The sequence below is a fragment of the Ctenopharyngodon idella genome, chromosome 6 (assembly GCF_019924925.1).
Source record: "Ctenopharyngodon idella isolate HZGC_01 chromosome 6, HZGC01, whole genome shotgun sequence".
In the NCBI taxonomy this organism is placed as follows: Eukaryota; Metazoa; Chordata; class Actinopteri; order Cypriniformes; family Xenocyprididae; genus Ctenopharyngodon; species Ctenopharyngodon idella.
In genome coordinates, this window is record NC_067225.1 from 31,836,272 (window position 1) to 31,857,388 (window position 21,117).

A 21,117-nucleotide genomic window follows, 5' to 3' on the forward strand; every position below is an offset into this window, starting at 1 on the left:
ATCGCATGCACTACAGTACTGAGTTTATTTTTCCTCTCAGGCGGATCTGAATAACGGTGGCGTCCAGGATGGACCGGGCTCCTTCTATGGAGTCAGCAGTCAGTACAGCAGCTCAGAGAACATGACCATCACCGTCTCAACCAAAGTGTGCTCCTTCGGGAAGCAAGTGGTGGAAAAAGTGGAGGTGAGTGTGATCGCCAACACGATTAAAATGACTGAAAAGCGCTAGTGCTTCTCTTTTAAAAGCACTATTTGGATTTACAGACGGAGTACGCTCGTGTCGAGGGAGGGAAGTGTTTGTATCGGATCCATCGTTCTCCCATGTGCGAGTATATGATCAACTTCATCCACAAGCTCAAGCACCTGCCTGAGAAATACATGATGAACAGCGTATTAGAAAACTTCACCATCTTACAGGTAAAATGCCCAAGAATATTTTGTAGTTGATTCTGAAAGATTGTTAACAGTCAAGGTTACATGTTTATATTTATCTGTTGTTTTATAGGTTTCATTTCATGAAAAGTACTTTTCGTAACATTTAAAATAAGGCTTAGAATTAATTGAGAATTACTGATTTCAACTGAATAATGACTGTTTACTATTGTCTTTTTAGAGCCGATTTAAAGCAGAATTGAATTCTGTTTGCATTAGTGAATCATTATTGCATTAGTAAATCTGTATTGTATAAAGGTGTCTTGACTTGAATTAATAGAGTTTATCAGAGAATTTTTCTGTAATTAATGGAAATCATAAAATAAAATTTATATATAATAAAATTTACCAAAGTAAAATTAATTTCTTTGTTCTTATTTTTAAAACAAAAAACAAAAATATATATGTATATATATTTAGTGTTGTCATATTGATTAATCGCATCCAAAATGAAAGTTTACATTATACAGTATGTGTGTGTGCTGTGTATATTTATGTATATATAAATACACACATACATGTAAATATTTCTTAAATATATACATCTGTGCGTATATGTGTGTGTAATTTGTTATATATAAATATAAATATTTTATATATAAATATAATATATTTTTGTTAAATATATAATATGCATGTGTGTGTATTTATAAATACATAATAAATATACACAGTACACACATATTATGTAAACACAAACATTTATTTTGGATGCAATTAATCGCTATGTGTGTATATATATATATATATATATATATATATATATATATATATATATATATATATATATATGTATGTATATACAGTCAAATAAAAAATTATTCAGACATTTTTGATATATTTTTACTAGTGGGTGCAGGACACTATAGTTCATTCATGTAAGTGAGGATAGTAAAATAAAGTAAACTGTGACATATTATACCCAAAAATTCTTCATACAGTAATTCTGATAAAAATTTGGAACCAAAAAAAAAATTCAGACACTTTGACCTGACCATGTTTTGCCTAAGTGTTATCTGACATAATTAAGATAAATTTTTTCTGACACAGTTTAACTCTGAGATCTTGTCATATTTTATTACCATTTTTTTAAGCTCTAGTGAATAAACTATTAATGAAAGAAATGTTCAAGGTGTCTGAATAAATCTTGGTTATTATATATTATTTTTATATATATATATATATATATATATATATATATAAATATATATATATATATATATATATAAATCTTTTTTTTTTTTTTTTAATTTTTTTTTTTATAAACATCGTGAAATATTAGATTTTGGTCATATCACCGACCCCTACATGTGTGAATTAGACATTACTTGTTTCTTTTTTAGAAAATGAATGAATCAGTGTTTTATATTTCTGTAATAGAAATTCTCTTCTGCAATATTTAGCATTTCTTTCCTCTCTGTTTGACTTTCTGCAGGTGGTGACCAACAGGGAAACCCAGGAGACACTACTGTGTATAGCGTTTGTATTTGAAGTGTCGACAAGTGAACACGGGGCACAATACCACGTCTATAGGCTCATTAAGGACTAGCACGGCCGCGAGCTGTTCTGTCAACAGACTTCTGTTGCTTTGCACAGTCCCTCCGTCACACATATGGAGGAATATGCCAAATTGTCCAAACATCGGAGGAATACGCCAAAATGTTACACAAAACCAAATGTTTTGCTTCTGGTGCAGAATTTAATTGAGTCTTTGAGGACATAAAAAATATAGTATTACTCTGTTAAAAAAAAAAAAAAAACTTTTTGTATTTGTTTTTAAATGCCTTAAATACAAAATGGGTCACGTTGGTTTTGTTGCATATACAGATCATAGATGTCTTTTAAGCTTTGTTGTGTCTCCACGGAGGGAATGTGAATGTGTGGATGGGAAAGAATGTCATGGAAGACAATGTGTGCCGTTTATAAGTGGTGCATGCAGCATTTTACAGTGATATAAAAAGGTGAATCTCATGAAGAATACTCTAAAATTAAAAGAAAAAATATATACCATATGCATATTTTGAATGAAGGCTATTTTAGGGCCATTTTTTGCATTTTGACCTTTTCATGAAGCATGTTGCCTCCCTAAATTCTTATCATAATGCAACTGAAAACGTTATTCTCATTACTCTTAAGACAGCATTATATTACTAGCATTATATTAATCAGAATTGGGAGGAAATGTGCTCAATTGTCATCAATATAATGTCATAATGTAATGAAATATATATATATATATATATATATATATATATATAATATAAACTATTTTCGATATTTTTTTTTTTCTTTTGATTTTGGAGTGAAATATGACCTGAACATGTTCTTGACAGGTTTCATGAGATTTCACCTGATTTGTAAATGAGGACCAGCAGAGGGTTTACGTTCATTTTTATTAAGGACAGACCTACTGAAAACACACTGCAGTTACATTTTTTGGAAAACAAAGCCTTTTCCTGTCCTTTTTTATTTAACCAAATAACACAAGATTTCGGTTAAAAATGTTTTTCAACACCTGTCCTTTGAACAACAGGAGAGGCGTCAGAAACCGTTTTGCAGGTACTAAAGGATTTTTGAGTAGTTGACCCAAATGTGAGTGCCTTTCTTCAAAGAACACAAGTTGATTGATACTCTGAAGTGCCTTTTGACTACCTCTCGACGTAAAATAGTAGGAATAGATAAAACGATCAATTTCTTTATGCTACAACATGACAAAGTATTTGACTCTGCTGTTCATTGAAGCTTTTGCAAGATGTGTGAACTGAGGAAAAGGTCCGGTTGTTGAAATGTCAAGCCTGACAGGCTAAATGTCACTCTGGTACAATGAAAAATGGCTTTCACAGTTGCTGCCCATCGAGATTTTAAACATTTAATCCTGGAACAATACCTCGATAGAGTTGCTTGTTTTTTTTGTTTTTTTGTCTTTTTGAATGAGAATGTTGCGTTGCTGTCGTACTTTCTGGTGCTTTAAACCCTCAGAGAATGTTTGCATCTCTTACTATTTTTTGTTTTTAAATCTTCACCTTCACCTTCACAACATCCCTGCACTGTGTGCCTTCTTTTGCAACAAGTACATTTCTCTTGAGTTACATGTCGGCTTCTTTAGTTTCCAGTTAAAGCATCAGTTTTTCTTTTTAGTATTCCTGGTGTTAAAGTGTAAAAGGGAAAGTCATTAATTTCACCATGTATTTCAACACAACTGTGTTACAGTTCTTATCATTTGTGCATCTCTTTTTTTACTCCCTTTAGATGTATAGTCAGTCTCTTTACGATTACTTTTTGGTTACATGAATGCACCAGGTGTTTGAAATGGTTATGCATGCGTTTTTACAGAACTATGCCATTTTAACAGTGCTGAACTGAGATCTTTTGCTACTACTGAAAATAGAACCGTTTGTTTTCCCCATAGAGAACTAAAGACTTGAATTTTAGATCTGATTCGATGTTTCAAATGCCTGTTCTTAATGAAACCATGTAGCGTTTTTGTTCCACTTGCCCTTTTAATTCAAAGACCGCACGGTTTGTATGTTAAATTTTCTTGGGATGGTTTTTAGACACGAGTTGGCGCTCGCTGATAGCAGTTTTATGTCTAGATGAGTTCTGAAGGTACTGCTAATTCTTGGGTACACCTTAAAAGCAGAAATTTAATGTATATTGGTACAATCTTAACCTGCATTTTCATGTTTGAACTTCAGTGACGAGAGTTTCCTCAATTGTATTTTTTTTTCTTACAGGCTTTTTTGTTTCCTTTTTATAATTATTGTTATTATAATTATTAATTTTATGTTTGCTCTTTGACTTTCAATTGATCCTATATGCATACATTGAAAATTTTGTGTGTTACTTCTGTTATTTTATGCCATAATCTAAGTGGTGTTGGCAAAAGCTTTCCCCCTGTTTTTAACAGTTCGTTGTGGCCTTGGTTACCAGTTGTGCATTGCAGTTATGTATCGAATATCTTCAATGTTAGGGGTTTGTACAATATAATCAAAACAATGTATAGCAATACCAATAAAATGGCATGGGTCTCCTTGGACCGTATTTCTTAAAACACACTTACAACTTTGTAAAAGTGTCTTATTCTCTTTCACAAAAATGTTAATGAAAGCAAAGAGGGAACATGTTTAATTTAAATGGCAGTACTAAACAACAGAATATTTCAGAAAAACTTCTGAATAAACATGTTAATTGTGTTTTGTAATGAATTATCACCAACTGCAGCTTTACTGGCTGTCGAGAAAAACGTAGCATTCCTCTTATAAAAAAAGTACTATGGTGCTTTAATATATACTCATAGGTATTTAAAGGAATACTATGGTAAATGTCCAAAAACTTTACTATGAGTTGCAGATTTTCCTCTTGAGAAAGGCGCTTCAGAAAAAAACACCGTTTTTTTTATGTTGTTTGCAGATATTTTTACTCTAGAAAGTACTTTTGTGTAAATATTGATGAAAATATTTACACAAGTAAACAATGATTCTTATTTGGCGCACCCAAGTAAATTTAAAACGATCTTAAAAACCTCATCTCTATTATTCACCAACGCATGTGATTGGTCCATCCTGGAAAGCGCTGAGAAAAGTAACACGTATGATGTGACCGCGCAATCCACACTTCACCAACGGTCTTGAAAACAGTTTACAAACGAATAATGATTTAATAGCTGTTTAACTGAAATTAGGCAGTGAATATAATAGTGTTAAAATGGGACAATTATTATTTTAAGTTGTTGTACCTAACCAAACAAATTCAATTATAAGTAAACGTTTCTTAAAGAAAACTCATTTTCCCAAGATTCCAGGCAACGTGGCGCTGTTAATGACGGATCCTTTACGTCGAACGTCGGCGTACGCACGGACACGGTTACCAACTTTAATGCATTTGCTGCAAAGTAGCACTTGTTCGGAAAAAAAGAACAAAAAACGTCTTTGAACCTTTTATTGCAAAACTCTGATTATACGCCACACAAACGCGTGTGTCAGTCACAGAGAGACTCTTAATAAAGCTTTATTTTGATACACGTGAACACGTTTACTCATTTTACATGTTAAAAGTTTAAAGTTAAATGTGAAATGTCCTTTTGATAAAGCCGAATGACTTTTCTGCAGACGACATCCAGGTCAGTGGCAGATGAGGAAGTAGCGGTCTGACTGAAACAAATGGACAGGATATGAGACTCGCAGCTCATGAAAATTTGTTTATAACAGAGATAACGCCGAAAACAAATTCGGATTGATTGAGTGAAACACTGCCAAGTATAAAGGTAAGATCGGATCTCCAACATATATGATTACATTTAATATGATTACATGCAACAGCATTTTAAAAGCTTTTGAAAGATCCTGCATCATTTAAACGTCTGTATATTACACAATATGTTTTCATTACCTTCAATAATGTACCTATGTATGTGTAAGTATATATATATGTGTGTGTGTGTGTGTGTAAAATGCACACAAAAGCTAATTTATTTTGTAAGCCCATATTAAAGAACAAAGTAAAAATACTTGCTGAGAATTTACAGAAAACTGTCATTTAAAACTGTAATAATATTTATGTGATCAAATAAATTCCCTGCTGAACATAAGAGACTTATTACAAAAACATTAAAAATGTTACTATATATTTATGTATAGTAATGTACTTTGCTGGTCGGTTTCTTCAAGTGTCTTGGAGACACGGCCACAGTTCTTCTGGATTTAGTTTGTCTCAGTTTCATCTTTTTCTTCATGTAATCACAGACAGATTCGATGATGGTGAGATCAGATCTCAGTGTGGAGCACCGGCTGTTGTCAGACTCCTTGTGCATACAAAAATCTCACTGGATTATTAAAATTAATGGCAAAATGAATGTTTGGAAATGTGAACTGATATTTCCTACTGACACACTACAGCAAAATATATAAATAACTGGCTTAAAACCCTTTTTTGGGGGTGAAAATACTGACGTGCCTAAGACTTTTGCACAGTAGGCTTACTGTATACACACACACACACACACACACACACACATACACACACACACACACACACACACACACACATATATATATATATATATATATACACAGGGTGCGATTTGTGAAAAAAACCAGAGGGGGGGGATGTTTTGAAAAGTTTTTTTTTCCCTTTTGAAAATAAACCACAAACCACAGTGAGCTATATATAAATTTTTGGCAGCTGCCAGTTACAGAAACATTTTTACAATAAATATTCTGATTTAACCTTGAGTTTTGAAGGATTAGACAGATTAGATAGCTTTGATATTTGCACCACTATTTACAATGACACTAAAAATTCTTAATTTCTAATAGGAATGCAAAATCATGCAAAATCAATCAGTAGTTATTGATTTTTTTAATAGAATAACGAGACACAGACCTCTACATTCAATCACGTTTGCTCTTATTTATTTTTGATCACAGTGCATACACAAACGTTTAGTCCCAATGTGCACACATTTGGAGAAATTTTGATTTCCTTGGTGTAGACGTGCATTTTAAGGCCAACAAATTGGATAACACTTGCTTTGAAACAATGTCAATTATTATTTAAGCTATAATAAAGTAATGTGCAGCATGTGCCGCTGCATTTGCGCATGCAATTCTTGAGTGCGTGCCGCGAGCACAGTATAACGGCTGATTAGACAGTCATGTTCATTTTTCTGAGTTTTGCTGACAACATCTCGTCTGACCGCAGTTCACTGTCGTTCAAGTAAAGCTCCCTCGTCCTCACCTATCTTTTCCGCGCGCTGCACATTACTTTATTATAGCTTAAATAAAGCGCAAATGAAACTACGAGCATGCACCGTCGTTCATCTGTTGTAAATTAAGTCATGAAATTACCAAATGTGATTAAAGCTGCCTCAAAACTGTGCATGCATAGGCTATTTGTTGACATTGTTTCAAAGCAATTGTTATCCAATTTGTTAGCCTTAAAATGCACATGTCTACACCAAGGAAATAAAAAAATTTTCGGGGGAGCATGCCCCTGTACCCCCCTAGACTAGTAAAGTACATTTTGTGACCTCGGTAATTATGAAACCGTGTACGGCCCTGCTTCTGTTTTATCTAATAAAATATAAGGTAAACGTGTATTTCTTCAAATGTGCGCATTTTGGGACTAAACGTTTGTGTATGCACTGTGATCAAAAATAAATAGGAGCAAATGCGATTGAATGTAGAGGTCTGTGCAAATATCGAAGCTATCTAATCTGTCTAATACTTCAAAACTCAAGGTTAAATCAGAATATTTGTTGTAAAAATGTTTCTGTAACAGGCAGCTGCCAAAAATTAGTATATAGCTCCACTGTGGTTTGTGGTTTATTTTCAAAAGGGGAAAAAAAGACAAAAAAAAAAAAAAAATTTTTTTAAAACATCCCCCCCTCTGGTTTTTTCACAAATCGCACCCTATATATATATATATATATATATATATGTGGTACACAGTATTTCAAAAAATATTGTCCATAAACCATATTACAATGGCACATGACCAATAAACAAGGTAGTACCATTTGTTTGGTGAAGTTTTCCAGGTAAACTGATTTGGTTGAAGCTCAGTCGCTCGTCTCCCTCATATCTTACGTTAGAGTCGGTCAGTAAACACGGATCCTCCTGGCGCCTGTCAGTGCTTGTGTGGAGCAGCTGTGTCTGTGTTTACTGTCCCTGGATGATCATAACGCTGCAGCAAATGTTGTTGCTTACTGGTGTAAAATGAACACAGACTGATGTACTGTCAACACAGGCACATGCTGCCGTTACAGTTCAGATCAGTAAGTATGTAAATTGCTGGGAGTTAATGTTAGAAGGATCTTAGTGGATTTGCAAGAATCTAGTACCATAAAAATACCATGGTACATTAATTTCAGTGGTGAATGATGTGCCATAGTTTTACCATAGTGTGATATTATTACAGCACCATCCGTTAGAAAGAGGTGTTGGTGACACTTCACTTAAAGCCTTTATGTATAATGCATTATTAAGGTGTTCATAGTGCATGTTATAATCTTTTCATAAATAATTGTAACCAAAGTTAAAATATTTCCAGATTCCTTGGTGCATCTGAAATGTGTTGTTTTAGTGCATTATACTTTCTAAAGGAATAGATCAGTATTATAACTGTGGTTACAATTATTCATGAGACCATGCAAAGCATTATAACGTGCATAATTAATGCATTATATAAATGTGTGTATATAAGGTTATCTTCACAGCCACTCTACAAGGTGTGTTGTGCACAGTGTCACCATGACAACACAGTAAGTGGACCTTTGACCCTCGGGATTGAGGTGGAGCCATAATGATATCCAGCAGCATTGCTGGGTGCCGGGCTTTATGATTTATGAGCGCTGTATGTCAGACATGTGTTTCTGAGCCGTGTCTCTGTTTCACTTCTGTCTGTGGATTTACTCTCGCTCAAAGTAGGTATTTAAATGACTTGCATGTTCAGGTGCTTGTGAACTAGTTTCTGTTAGAAAGCTTCAGACTAAAGCACACCAGTCTTGCTTTAATGCAGATTTTAGCCAGGTCAGGTAAAAATGAGATTTTATTTTAGATTTGGTGAAGTGCTTTTGAGTTGTTTTGTGTTGATGATGTGGGAGTGTATTTGTATTTTTAATAATGATTTTTCACAGTATGTTTCAAGACATTGACAAACCAGTAAGTTTCCCTGTAGTCTCACTAACTTAAGCTTTTAGTGCACTGAAAAGAATGGTTTTCTGTATTTTGTGTAAACATTTTCAAACGTGCAGTAACGCTCATTCTGAGAAGTTCACAACTGAATCAAACCAGTTTTGTTTTGTGTGTTGGAACGAGTTTGAGCTCAAACTGAATTCTCTCATTTATCCTTACAGACCAACCCAAAAGACTTATCGCCATGACAACCTCAGCACCAATCAGATTACGTGTCTTCTCTCTCAACTGCTGGCAAGTTCACTCTTTACATCAACGCTTGTTTCCTTTTGTATGTAAATGCGCTCAAGATTCCGATATTCCTAAATTATATCTAACGGATCCTACTCAGAATATTTTATGTAAATATTAGGAATATTGGGTTTTTAAAGCCAAAATAAATCTGACTTCGTATTAACTTTGCATATCTTTTTCTACAAAATATTTGTTTTCATACCAATTGATATTAACCCATTTGTGCCCACATTTTTCTAAATGGTTCATGCATATATTTGTGTTAATAGTGTCCCATGTGAACATGTTCTGCATTTATTTTCCCCAGGTTTTTTTTTTTTTTTTCTTAAAAATCGTATTTGAATGTGCGCCAACTAGTTGCTGGTGGGCAAATATTTTGTAAGCACCCTTTCATTGTCAAATTTGAATAGGACGAGAACATTTGGCATCTAACTCAAAATAACTGCTTTGAACAGATCAATCTCTATTCATAAACACATTTATTATGTATAAAAGTCGAAGAACATTCAATGCAAACCCAAAAAAAGCTGCATCTAGCTTATAATCCCTTGAATATGAAAACACAACAAATCCATTTGTTTTAAAGTGGTGGAACACAGTGCAGAACAAAGTGCAGCCCATTAAGTTGCCCCAACAGAGCATTGTGAATCAAAAAGTTAAATAAAAATAAATAAATAAAAATAAAAAGAAGGGAGAAAATTTTACATCTATATGTGACCCAGGACCACAAAACCAGTTATAAGTCGCATGGATATATTTGTAGTAATAGCCAACAATACATTGTATGGGTTAAAATGATCGATTTTTCTTTTATTCCCAAAATCATTAGGAAAGATCATGTTCCATGAAGATATTTTGTAAATTTCCTACCATAATTATATCAAAAATGTATTTTTGTGAGTGGATATGCATTGCTAAAGACTTTATTTGGACAACTTTAAAGGCGATTTTCTCAATATTTTGATATAATAATTTTTGTGATATTATGTATAAATCTCAATTAAAAAAAAAAAAAAAAAGATTGACCCTTATGACTGGTTTTGTGGTCCAGGGTCACATAAAATAAATAAATAAATAAATAACAGTGCATACAGATAGTGTCTTTCAAAAGACATTCAGAATAGGAAGTTATGTCATATGTGTCTGTGTTGGGTAGAGTTTTAGTGGTTTGCATGAAATTTCTTGAAGCACTCAACATGCAAGGCAACACCGCATTTCTCACATGCAAAGGAAGTGCGTCCATCACTATCAAATTAAGCTGTACAGCAGAGATGTCAGTTAAAGGATTAAGTTATGTTCTAGGTGGGATATTATTAAAGAAAAAAGCACTAAACAAGACCAATAACTTTGACTTATTAAGCTATTAACACTGTATACCCCATTTCACCATCATATATGTACAAGTCATTTGCCCACCGGCAACTATAGTTGCTGCTTGGACTATAGTGTACAAAAAACTATAGATCTCTTGTAAGATTTGTTTTGTTTGGATGATTCTAGAGACCTTCATGATTATGTAGATATGTAAATGTCAACAAAAAATACTTATTAGTAACATGAAAATTACATTTCTTTGGGAGAGTTTGCCTTCGCCATGCTTCCTGGAAGTATGGGTAGGAAGCTGACAGCCTCATGTGGCAGGAAGGAAGTTAATACCTTTTTTTTGTTCTTGAAATCCTTTATTTGGTTGTTTTCATGCATGTCATTGAGACATAAAACATGGATAACATCCAAAAAAATACTTACAAAAGGAAAATGACAACTATACACTGCGGCAACTATAGTTGCCGGTGGGCTGAAATGGGTTAAACGCATTTTTAATTAAAATAAAATGTATTTGTTTAGAGATATTCATAATAAATATGTCATAATAAATATTTTACATTTGTATACAAATTATAAAACAGAAAAATAATAGGTATATAAACTAGTTATAAACATTTTTACTGTATGTTGCAGGAATGAGAGATTTGCATAATCAAATTTGTGGTTTTCATTTTTTACTATTAAAATACATTTCGTAAAATCTTTTTCTTTTCTCTCATATGTCTGTGCACTGGATTTATATTATTAACCAATAAATTTATAACAGCATAAATGTGTGCATGAACCACATTTGATTGTTTTAGGGGGATCAGATACCTCAGTAAGAACTGCATAGAGCGATTTGTTCTGATCGGAGACCTGCTGAATCAGGAACAGCTTGATATAGCGTTACTACAGGAGGTGAAGCATGTTCACACACACATACACAGGCAAATACATTCTGCATTGATCAAATATACAGGGGTTGGACAATGAAATTAAAACACCTGGTAATTTATGAGTATGGTGTAGGGCCTTCTTTTGCGGCCAATAGAGCATCAGTTTGTCTTGGGAATGACAGATACAGTGGCCAGAGGGATTTTGAGCCGACTCAGAACAGTATCCAGGTCACTATGTGATGAAATGTTTTCTGACTTGCTCCTCCAAAATACCTCAAAGTGACTCAAAAATGTTCAGATCTGGTGACTGTGCAGGCCATGGGAGATGTTCCAATTCACTTTTATGTTCATCAAACCATTCTGTCACAAGTCTTGCTGTGTGTATTGGTGCATTATCATCCTGATACACGACACCCCCTTCAGGGTACAATGTTTGAAACATTAGGTGCACATGGTCCTCCAGAATGGTTCAGTAGTCTTTGGTTCATCAAGCACAGTAGGGAATGTCATGATTTTGCAGCCAAAACTCTGGGCAGCTACAGCAGTAAGATCTTTTGAGGCTTCTCTACACCGTAACTCCCATGGATGTGGGAAACACAGTGAAGGTGGACTCATCAGAGAACCATGCATGTTTCACATTATCCACAGCCCAAGATTTGCACCGTTGGCACCAATGAAACTGACATTTGGCATTGGTACAAGTGACCAAAGGTTTGGCTATAGCAGCCTGACTAGGGTTGGGATCAAAAATCAATTCCAATTCTGGAATCGGATACTTGTCATAAAACTAAAAATTAAATTCTTCTTATCAATTTTTTTTTAAGACTCGCATGCTGTTTTCACATTCAAAACATGCTCAGAGAAAGCCATCTCTCATACTGTATAGTGTGTGATACTCAAAATATCCTTGTAAACACAGTCGGTTATGTCTTAAGTGAACGTAAATAGTTGACAAAAAAACGGATGTGTAACAGTATATTGGATCTGTGCAGCTCTTAAAGTGACAGCAGCCTAATAAACCTGCTGCCATCTCGAACAATAAAGAACACTTACACATGGAACTTTTGCCTATGGTTTAAAAATACCATTGCAAAAACAACTAGCCCAATGGTCTCAAACTCAGTTCCTGGAGGGCCACAGCTCTGCACAGTTTTGCTCCAACCCTAATCAAACACACCTGATCAAGCTAAAGCTGCAATATGTACAATTTTTGCAGTAAAATATCCAAAAACCACTAGTCCAGTGTTATATATTTTGTTCAGTTGAGTACTTACAATATCCCAAATGTTTCCAACTATTTGTAAATCGTGAGAAAATTGCAATTTTAACCAAGGCTCCAGGACGTGTGAGGAGCCGCCTGTCAATTGCGTCATACCCGCGTTACCCTCGGTTTCCGTTTTATTTTGTAGAAACCATGGAAACAACAAAGATGCTATAATATATTACATGTTTTAATAGACAAGGGAACAACTGTTTGGTTACATTTATAGACAGAAAACTATTGTTATATAGCTCAACACGTTTAGTCTTACTGTTTAAATCTAATTTTCTTGATTTTTTGCGAGTACCATGCTTTACCATGCCTCAGAGAAAAACACTATTTTGTCAAGTAGCTAACATAGCATAATCAGATGCAGCTTTATTTTTAGTAACAGTAATACAGAATTTTCTCCATCGTACAATACGTTTTAAAATGAATTGCATGCCATTTATCAACACAAGCCATCCAGCATTTAATATGATATTCTAAAATCGATCTATCTTACTGAAGTGTGTAACAAGTGTCTCACAGCAGCCGCCGAGTGAACGCACAGAGTAACGTTATAACATAATTTTCAACACTCTCAAATGTATATAATATGATAAACAGAGCTGTGTTACCTCGTACTCATGACTGGAAACGAGGAAGTGGCATAATAAAAGTTCCGCTGCTCGTGAGGCGTGTGTTGCGCAATCGCTCCAGTGGCCTCGTTTGGCTCCCACAACACTCGGTCCTGCTCTGCTTCATACTACAGTAACGTTAATAATCGCATCCATGAACATGATTTCTGCCCGAGTCCTATCCCGATTTATTTCCACCGGCTGTGAGGTGAAGACCACATGTCCCAAGATTCCATGCTCAAACTTGGCATCATCAAGCTACACTTTGTTTTGAATAGGCGCCCCCTAGCGGATGGAAAACTACATAGTGCACCTTTAATCAAGGTCTTCAAGATTACTAGAAACTTCCAAGCAGGTGTAAGTTGGAGCTAAACAGTGCAGAGCTGTGGCCCTCCAGGAATTGAGTTTGAGACCACTGAACTAGCCTAACTAATATAAATTTCAAGCATTATTAAAGACAAGTAAACAAGTAATTAAAAAAGAACAAATAATCAAATTAGCAATCGCACAAATAAATACAACAAAGGTATTCAGCTACAAAGAAATGTTTTGAAATAAGACTTAGAATACATGTAAATGATATCCAAGTTTTTAAATTTTTTTTATTAAATCGATAAGAATCGGAATCGGAATTGTTAAAATTCAAACGATATCCAATCCTACTCCCAACAAACAGTGTTGGTGGAAACAGGAGAGTCAAGCTGTGGTTTTATGTTTTTTGAATACAGTCCAGCTTATTACCTGGACATCCCTTTCACACAGCTTCCTCTCGCTCCACAGTCACTGCTGTTGGATGTGGTTCAACCTACGTGTTGGTATGCAGACATTACTCTGGATATCATAGCTCTCGATACAACACACACTTGCTATCTTGGTCACAGATGAACCAGCGAGGCGCGCACCAACAATTTGTCCTCTTTTGAACTCTGATACGTCTCCCATTATGTTGTGTGGATTGCAGTATTTTCTGTACAGCTGTAGTGTTGCTCTGCTAGCTCAACCTTCACACTCGCCTCTTACTGATGAAAAGTAAAATCAGTGAATATCGGCCACCAGGCCACACATAAATAAAACCTCCAACAATATATTGGCCAGTGTTTCAGTTTCATTGTCCAGCCCCTGCATAGCAGTTTTTAATATTATCGATTGCCACATATTCCACACATTGAGAGGAGCCAGTTTAAAAATTATTATTCATCATTAAATGAACTCTTTAAACAATATGATTCAGATAATTTAGTTGTCTTTTAGCTAATTGTTTGAAAACAGGATTGTACTGTAGAATTACATGATTTTTGGTTACAGGTCTGGTGCGAGAAAGACTTCCTGTTTTTAAAGAAGAATCTAGGCAGTGTCTATCCGTATTCACATTATTTTAAAAGGTAAGTCATGATCTTTAAATGCATGAATATAACAGCGAAGTTCTGTCTCTGAAAGGTTCTTTGGGCTTGAATGCACAAATTTATAAGCACAAGGACACAATTATAAATGCATTTCCTTTTAAAGAAACTTCTTTTCGTCTTCAGTGGATTTATAGGGAGCGGATTGGCCGTCTTTTCCAGACATCGAATCCATGATGCCTTTCTGTACAGATACTCATTAAATGGATATCCATACATGGTGGGTCTGATGAATTATGTGCACAGACATCCTGCTTTTCTACTTAAAAATAAAAATGATGTCTGGAAGAATAGTGTTTAATTCCCATGGTACAAATAACACAAGACATTTAGTTTCCTGTACTACATATTTAAGAAATGATCACATTCACAATATAGTGCATCCTTGAGTACTGTATTGATTTATAAAATACTTACTAAAGATATTATGGTTTTAAACATTATTTTACATCCTAAGTCAAACCTGTAAATCTTGCTTCCTGTTGTAAATTAACTTGTATATGTGCCATTTATGTGGCGTGAGTTTCCTCTTTCAGTGTCAGAGCTGATTGATTGGTCTGAAGGCTTGTTAATGATCTAATCTTATATCAGGCACAACATGGTGACTGGTTTGGTGGCAAGGCCGTCGGGAAGGTCTTGCTTAACATCAGTGGGTTGACGGTTCATGTCTTTGTAACTCATGTAAGTTCATGCAAAATGTGTGAATCAGTCTTATTTTAGTTTTATTTATATACTATTTAAGTATTTATTAATATTTTTTAACAAGGTTTTTATTTTTTTACAACAATACAGTAACTTTTTATTTTTTATTTTAGTTTTAATGTTAGTAATTTTATTATGCGGTTTTGTCTCTCTTTTTTTTTGTCTCTTTTAATTTAGATTTCATTTATTTTTATTTTAATTTTAGTAATTTTATTACCTCAACTTAAACTTATTTTATTTCAGTTAGTTGCTAAGGCAACATTTCTAATGTCCATTTAAGTTTTTTTTAAGTGTTTTAAGTTTTTCTGTAACACTTCACAATAAGGTTTTATTTGTTAACATCAGAGAACTACATTGGTTTACTTTACATGAAATAAACAATAAATAAACAAAAGCATTTATTAATCCTAGTTGCTATTAATTTTAACATTTGCTAATACATTATTAAAATCAAAAGTTGTATCCATTAATATTATTTAATGAACTTAAAATGAACGGTTGTATAAGATGAATAAATACTGTAAAAAAATGCTTATCCCTAGTTTTAATTTTAATAGTTTTAGTTAACAATAACAACATTGGCATGTATGCATGAATGTTTGTGTGGGACAATACATCGGGACGATCACTGTGGAGCACTCTTCTTCATGAGCGTTTGAGTGTGTGGTTAAAAACTAGCCTAGAGCGCCATCTGCTGATAAAACTAAGCTCAGAATTGATTTGAGAGAGAAAATATAAGGATCGATCCAGATTCATTGTATCATGAATCGAGAATCGATGTATTGTCCCAGCCCTAGTTTATACCCTGCCATGTTCACGCTGTCAGTTTTTGGGATTGACAACTGCATTTACTTACAAGTGTGAGTCTCGAAATGTCCTATTCACACAGCAACTTACAGTAGCATCTTGAATACTGTGTGCATGAATGTGCAATGGGAGTCAAGCCTGTATTCCCTTATCAGTAACCATATCATTATCAACAGTGACCATATATCAAAAATGGCGGTGTGTATTAATCTGAAAGGTCTTATCACTTTTGACACGACAACAGTCCAATCGAGCCACGATTTCATCCATCAAATCTTCATTACCTGTCAGCAGCTTTTATAACTGGATGAAGAGCGGAGCATTTGAGTTGTGCATAAAACACAAAACTGACCATAATCTTATATCTCCATCGCTGTAACTTACCAAAACCACACACAAAAACAAGTAACACATGGTAGACATGCGTTTGTGCTCGCTCTGCTTGACGTGACAGACAACTACTTGTCCGGTCCGGTTCCGTTCACACAGAGAATGCGGTTGTGAGTCCTGAAAATTAACGGGTGTGAGTTCGGCTATAGAATACAGTTGTCACTCCTGTAAATAACTAAACTGACAACCGTATTCTGCAGCTGTGTGAACATGGCCCCTGTGTTACAGCAGTTTTCTTTTCCTTGCAGCTGCATGCAGAATATTGCAGAGAGAAAGATTCGTATCTCCCGCACCGAGTGGTTCAAGCCTGGGAGCTGCAGCAGTTCATAAGGTCTCTTTTTTGCAATTTTACCCTTGGCTGCGGGTTCATTTTCAAGCCTAATATAGGTTTTAATTGCTCGATCCTTCAATAAAATGTGCCGTTCAAACTGATCTGATCAGGTATTTCATTGAAAATAAACTTCAGCCGCTCAGATTTCTGCTCTCATTGCTTAATGCTTACGACTGAGTGTATTTTTCTGAAAAGGCATACTAGTGCTGGAGCGGACGTGGTGATTCTGGGTGGAGATCTGAACATGCACCCGGACGATCACGGTACCAGACTGCTGAGAAACTACACTGGACTACTGGATAGCTTCAGTGAGGCCGCCAAGTTTGACGTTAGTACTGCAGCGTGAGGTTATCTGAAATCTTGTGATGACTGTGTGTCACATAGCTAAGTTATGATTTATAATGACCTCCTATCGTTAATTCCAGGGATGTGAGGAAGGATTCACCCATATATCTGAAAACCCTTTCACACACACGGATGGTCTCGTCCCATTTGGGGGAGGAGTCCGGATAGACTACATCCTGTTCAAGGTAAATTAGTTACATTTTCTACTCTTTCTGTTGTATTAAGTGGTGTTTTCTGAGACTCAAACTGTACTCTAGTTTAGTGATCTGAACAAACCTCAACCCTGAGTATTAAACGTTGACGCAAACTCGTCCTGCAGACGAGTAAATGATACCTCAGAAATGTCTAGTTTTCAAACTCTTCTGAGTTTTAGCTTTCTTTACTTGTATGCACATGACTGCTGACAGCGCTGTTTCTTGCCAGGGATCAGGGGAAGTAGATGTGAGCTGTGAATCTTTGTCCACCACTAAGGGTCCAGTTCCTGGACAGCCCTTTCCTTACTCTGACCATGAAGCTCTCACTGCAGAGTTCCTGTTTAAGCCATCTAAAAAGGGAAATGGATGCTCAGAGAGAGAATTTGGCTGTATTTCAGGTATTTGTGTTTCAGTTTTGGGGTCTTGAAATATTAATTACATGCAGTTTTGCTTAAACAACAATAACAACAACAACAACAAACATCTTGCCAATAAACCAATGCGGTGTTATTTGCTGCTCCGCAATAAATTTGGAAACTGGCTGCATGTTTTTTGGATATCAAGGTGTTTTAAAGGAACAGTTGACCCAAAAATATTCATGTACTCACCCTCATATTGTTCCAAACTCATATAATATTATATTTTCGTGGAATACATAAAGGAGAAATCTTCACAGAGTTTGTCTGAGAAGCTAATACAAATAATTATCCTTATTGATTCATCAGATCATTTCCCTTTGTGTTCCATGAAAAAAAATAACCACTTTTTGGGTATGAAACATGAGTGTGAGTGATGTCATAATTTTCATTTTAGGGTGAACTACTTCTTTAAAGATTATTCTTTAATTGTTTTGACATCATCAAAAGTTTGAGGTTTTTGTCAAAAGTTTTTGAAAGAAGTTTCTTCTGCTCACCAAGGCTGCATTTATTTGATTAAAAGTGCAGTAAAATAAATAATATAGTGAAATATTATTGCAATTTAAAATAAATGTTTTTTATTTTAATATATTTTACAATATATTTTATTTATTCCTGAGATGGTAAAGCTGAATTTTCAGCATCATTACTCCAGTCTTCAGTGTCACATGATCCTTCAGAAATCATTCTTATATGCTGATTTGCTGCTCAAGAAACATTTATTATTATCAATGTTAAACAGTTATGCTGCTTAATATTTTTGTGGAAACCGTGATGTATTTGTTTCAGGATTCCTTGATAAATAGAAAGTTCAAAAGAACAGCATTTATGTGAAATGGAAATCTTTTGTAACATTATAAATGTATTTTGATAAATTTAATGTGTCTGACCCCAAACTTTTAAATGGTAGTTCCATTCTGTCACTTTGTTTCTTTCTCAGATAAGCTTCCTGAGCTGATCAACACAGTCAATGAAGCTCGTACTGAAGTAAAGGTGGGTCTACACTGCTCTGAGCGCATGCGCCACACCGCGGCACGTACAGGCATCATGGGTCTTGTCCTGTTAGTGCTTGAGCTAGCCATCGCCGCTGTCCCATTGTTTTCTCTGGGAGCTGAACAGCCCTTTCCTAAAGCCTCTTTCTACTTGCTTGGGGCGCTGTGCTTTGCCGTCCTCCTCTCTACACTGATGCTGTACATCTTCTATAGCATTGAGGTGAAGGCACTGCAAGGCACAGAGGACCAGATGAGACTGGCACTAAGTAGCCTTCAGGAACGGATTAAGGAGTCCCCCAAGGTTCTATCCGCGGACCATTTGCGAAATCCACTAGACGGCAAGGATTCTGTGCATTTGTAGCCAGATAGCTGAATTAAATGTGGTGTTTGGATGGAATTCTGAACTGAAACTTGAGAAGGAGACTGGGTCACTGTTTTATGATGTCTTAACTCAACTGTATTCAGCTTTTTCACACTGTTTAAAGGTTTTGTTTTTTGTTTGTTTTGGCTAGACATTAAGGATAATTATTCTGGGAACAAAGAAACCAGGAAATTAGATGACAAGTTAGCAAAATCATTAATTCCATGACAGATCTACTTCACTTTAGAACAGTTGCTCTCAACCAGGTGGCCTCAGCAAACTTCCAAGGAGGCTACAGGATGACTTATAATATACATATACGTACACACTGTGTGTGTGTATATATATATATATATATATAACAGTCAAACCAAAATTTATTCAGACACCTTGAACGTTTCATTCATTATTACAGTTTATTCACTGTAGTTTAAAAAAATGGTAATAAAATATGACAAGATCTCAGAGTTAAACTGTGTCAGAAAAAATTAATCTTAATTATGTCAGATAACACATAAGCAAAACATGGTCAGGTCAAAGTGTCTGAATAATTTTTGGTCCCAAATTTTTATGGTAGTCCACTGTATGAAGAATTTTTGGTTATAATATGTCATAGTTTACTTTATTTTGCTATCCTCACTTACATAAATGAACTATAGTGTCCTGCACCCACTAGTAAAAATATATCAAAAATGTCTGAATAATTTTTGGTTTGATTATATATATATATATATAATTACTTAAAATAATTAATATAATACATGGGTAATATAATTAATGTTATTAATAATAGGAATATTTTTAACCATTTTTAATGTAAATTAATGATTAATTTTAATTAGATAATTAAAATGCTAAAAAAAAAAACATTAAATCGTGAACTGAAATCACATTTCTTTTCTCCCTCCATAACTAATAAGTTGTTTTTAGCGAAAAACATACAGTTCTTAAAACTTCTGCAATCATTATATATGTGTGAATGAATGTATGTACTGTAGGTAGGTTGAGAACCAGTACTTTAGAAGAATGGACCACTGTCAATCACATATGACAGCTCATAATCGCTTACTAATTGAATATTCTTTTGTTCGTTAACCTTTGTAAATGGAGACCTGCTGGGCAGGTGTTTCTGTCCTTTATATGTTAAGTGTTTCCAATCACCAGCTTTTGAAGTTTGCATTCATTGTGATTGTGTATGGTTATGTTCATGATAAGGCCATTTTGGGATACCAGGAACAACCTCATATCTTCAGCTATTTTACAGTTTCTGTTTGGGGAAATTCAAGTGGAGAAAGATAAAAGCATACAATGCATTATCATGATGTTGTCATTTTGTTTTGTCAAATCACTCCATAACTGTGTCTGTGAAGTTATTTTCCTTTTGTTTAACATGTCAACAACCTCATTTATCTCTAATATAACAGTTTTGTTACACAAGTCTACCTTTTATAAAAAGAATAAACAATGCACATCAATTTTTCAGCAAGCTGGTGGTGTTTTATGTTGGTTTTAATGTGATCTACTTGCCACAAGGGTGCAGTGTTGGTTATAAGAATGATAAGAATCTTTGGTAAGTTAAAAAAAAGTTTAATGGTATCTATTTTTGTAGCTATTATTACCCAAATATACAGTATACTGACAGTTACTACATTTAGTAGATATTAGGACTAGTTCTTTTGTTTGAAAATGAAGTTTGATATCTTTCTCAGAGTTCACATCTATGAAAATGCTAAAA

At 34.6% G+C, this 21,117-nt stretch overlaps 2 protein-coding genes across 7 annotated transcripts in view; both read left to right on the top strand.

Annotated features, from left to right (window-relative positions):
* Window positions 1–4,487, top strand: part of tead3b (TEA domain family member 3 b) — a 46,300-nt gene extending 41,813 nt beyond the window's left edge. For all 6 annotated transcript variants that reach the window (XM_051897399.1, XM_051897400.1, XM_051897401.1 and 3 more), the window contains 3 exons: window positions 41–184; window positions 265–417; window positions 1,868–4,487. In XM_051897399.1, the coding sequence (XP_051753359.1) occupies window positions 41–184; window positions 265–417; window positions 1,868–1,981 (411 nt within the window). In that variant the 3' untranslated portion in view covers window positions 1,982–4,487. The remainder of the gene's footprint in view (window positions 1–40; window positions 185–264; window positions 418–1,867) is intronic.
* A 779-nt stretch (window positions 4,488–5,266) lies between these two features.
* On the top strand, window positions 5,267–20,868 carry smpd2b (sphingomyelin phosphodiesterase 2b). Its single transcript, XM_051897824.1, has 11 exons — window positions 5,267–5,695; window positions 9,287–9,359; window positions 11,489–11,585; window positions 14,750–14,826; window positions 14,971–15,064; window positions 15,436–15,525; window positions 16,992–17,074; window positions 17,270–17,402; window positions 17,500–17,604; window positions 17,843–18,011; window positions 18,970–20,868. Exons 2-11 carry the CDS (start codon window positions 9,310–9,312, stop codon window positions 19,380–19,382), a joined length of 1,311 nt encoding a protein of 436 aa, XP_051753784.1. The 5' UTR covers window positions 5,267–5,695; window positions 9,287–9,309; the 3' UTR covers window positions 19,383–20,868.
* Window positions 20,869–21,117: the final 249 nt, after the last annotated feature.